The following is a 2,500-nucleotide window of genomic DNA, read 5'->3' as shown; positions in this document are numbered from 1 at the left end:
TATGTGTTCACTCGGTGTGTATGGGTCGTGATGGTGACAGCTGTCCCCATGGCAACTGTATGGTGGGGGTCACAGAGGGGGGGCAACGGGGTCAGAGTATTCCTTGAGGGGCCTGGCCTGGAAGTTTGATTAAATAACTTTTACTTTTGAGTAGGAAGTCTGGGTTTTACACTACGAGAACCATTGATCCTGGTTAACAAAGTCAAAGTCATCCCCTGGACACTCATATAACGCAGTAGAATAATACATTGAAGATGTAAAATGTAGAGTCCGAGTAAAGGTTAGGGTTAAGTTTGTTATAAATAAAAACGCTGCCCAGATTGGGTTGCTTCTTTCCATTCGGATGTGTAATGCATTGCCACAGTGTGTGGTCTCTGCCCTGTGTAGGCTGTTACAGTGCATAGATATATATACGGACTAGACATCGCATTCGGCTTCTAAGCATGCGTCAACAATCTTGCCGCGGGGTAACCACCCCCACGAATGAATGAACGGCGATGGGGCAGAGGTCCTTTCACACTCAAAATCGCTCTAAATCGCCTTATTTTTAAGCAATCTTCAAGCTTGTTAGTTTCTGACATACGTCAGACGTGTGTTGATAGTAAAATTTTTTTTTTTTTTACATTTTTGAAATTTATTTTCGTTATCATTACCACGAACACTAGAAACCAACCCGCTTGAATCGTTCAGGTGGGTGGTCACCCTGCAGCAAGATGGCAGCGACATTGACGTATACGTTCCACTGCACAGCGCAGCTCGGGCGATATCTAGTCAGTATATATAGTATATCTATCTATGGTTACAGTGAACATAATGTAGACGCCTGTGGCTGTGTGCATTGCACTTGAGCGTTGAGGGTTTGTTGAGGGTTTGGTGTTAGGGTTAGTGTCTAGTGTTAGGGTAGGGTTTATTATTAGAGTTTGGGGGTCAAGGTTAGGGTTAGTATAAGGGTTTGGTGTTACGGCTAGTATTAGATTTTGGTGTTAGGGTTGGAATCAGGGTTTGGTGTTAGGGTTAGGGTTTGATGTTAGAGTTAGTATTAGTGTTAGTATTAGTTTAAGGGTTTGGTGTTAGGGTTAGGGTTTGATGTTAGGGTTAGTATTAGTGTTAGTATTAGTTTAAGGGTTTGGTGTTAGGGTTAGGGTTTGATGTTAGAGTTAGTATTAGTGTTTCGTATTAGTTTAAGGGTTTGATGTTAGAGTTTGTATTAGTGTTTCGTATTAGTTTAAGGATTTGGTGTTAGGGTTAGGGTTTGATGTTAGAGTTTGTATTAGTGTTTCGTATTAGTTTAAGGGTTTGATGTTAGAGTTAGTATTAGTGTTTCGTATTAGTTTAAGGGTTTGGTGTTAGGGTTAGTATTAGGGTTTAGTGTTAGTGTTCGGTTGAAGGGTTCGGTGATAGAGTCAGGGTTACGATGGATGGAAGGATGAGCCATGTGACTGGAGGTAATGCGGAATGTAAGGGATTTTTCCTCATTTTTCCAAACATTAAATTAACGCTCTCTCCCCCCCCCAGGGTGTCGGTGTGTGACGAGGACCGCCTCACTCATAACGAGTTCATCGGGGAGTCCCGCGTGGCACTGCGGCGCGTCAAGCCCGACCTCAACAAACACTTCAAACTCTGCCTCGAACACCCCCCACCAGTAAGAGAGAGAGACACCAACACACACACAGGGAGGGAGGGAGGGAGGGAGAGAGGGAGAGAGAGAGAGAGAGAGAGAGGGAGAGAGAGAGAGAGGGAGAGAGAGAGGGAGAGGGAGAGAGAGAGAGATGGGCGACAGAGATGATGGGCAAGAAAAAGTTGGGGAGAGAGAGACAGAAAGAAAAACACACATAGACAAACTGGTTACTTTTCCTTCCTTTTTCTGAATCAAATTGAATTGAACTGAGAGAGGGAGATACAGACGAGGGAGGTAGAGTCCAAACGTGTTCTTGGTGTTGTGTCCACACTTCAACAAACCCCACGACATGTTGTGTGTGTGTGTGTGTGTGTGTGTGTGTGTGTGTGTGTAAGCTGAACAAAATCCACAACAACACGTCATAATTAACAAACATGGAACTAAAATGAAAGGGGAAGAGGGTGTTGTGTTTCAGAGCAGCTGATACAGCTGCACAGCCCCGTCTCTTCTCCTGTACCATTCTTCCCCCTGCATTGTCGGTCACGGGCGCCTGCTTCAGTCCTTCAGATAATAACTCAGTTTTCCCATGGAGTACATTTTTCTTTACAAAACCCAGCCACCGTTCAGGTCTGGGAAGGTCACGTTTTGACATTTCAACCAGTACCGTGATACGGCGAAAACGGAGGGTTATTGTAGGCTGACGGATGATGGATTGCGCAGCGAACCGGACAGCAGGCTCAAGACAATCTGCAGAGAGAAGTTCTTAACGGGTGAAGTGCCGTTTCAGTGTGGATAGAAGACTGTGGCTGGATAACTTTGAACACTAATACAGATTTGCGATATTGAGAATGTGGACATGGCCTCAGGGACAAATAGAGAGGG

The 2,500-nt window shown here is 44.8% G+C and overlaps 1 protein-coding gene across 1 annotated transcript in view; it reads left to right on the top strand.

The window, feature by feature from the left end:
- The window catches only part of LOC311366570 (double C2-like domain-containing protein alpha), a gene marked incomplete at both ends in the record, with an annotated part of 10,582 nt that overhangs the window by 3,176 nt on the left and 4,906 nt on the right, over positions 1 to 2,500 (top strand). Inside the window, one exon of the mRNA XM_084485354.1 lies at positions 1,516 to 1,642. Within this exon, the coding sequence (XP_084341480.1) occupies positions 1,516 to 1,642 (127 nt within the window). The remainder of the gene's footprint in view (positions 1 to 1,515; positions 1,643 to 2,500) is intronic.

Source organism: Micromesistius poutassou (genome assembly GCF_964030765.1).
Source record: "Micromesistius poutassou genome assembly, chromosome: 21".
Taxonomy (NCBI): Eukaryota; Metazoa; Chordata; class Actinopteri; order Gadiformes; family Gadidae; genus Micromesistius; species Micromesistius poutassou.
Note: the sequence above shows the minus strand (reverse complement) of the source record. Positions and strands in the feature narration are given on the sequence as shown.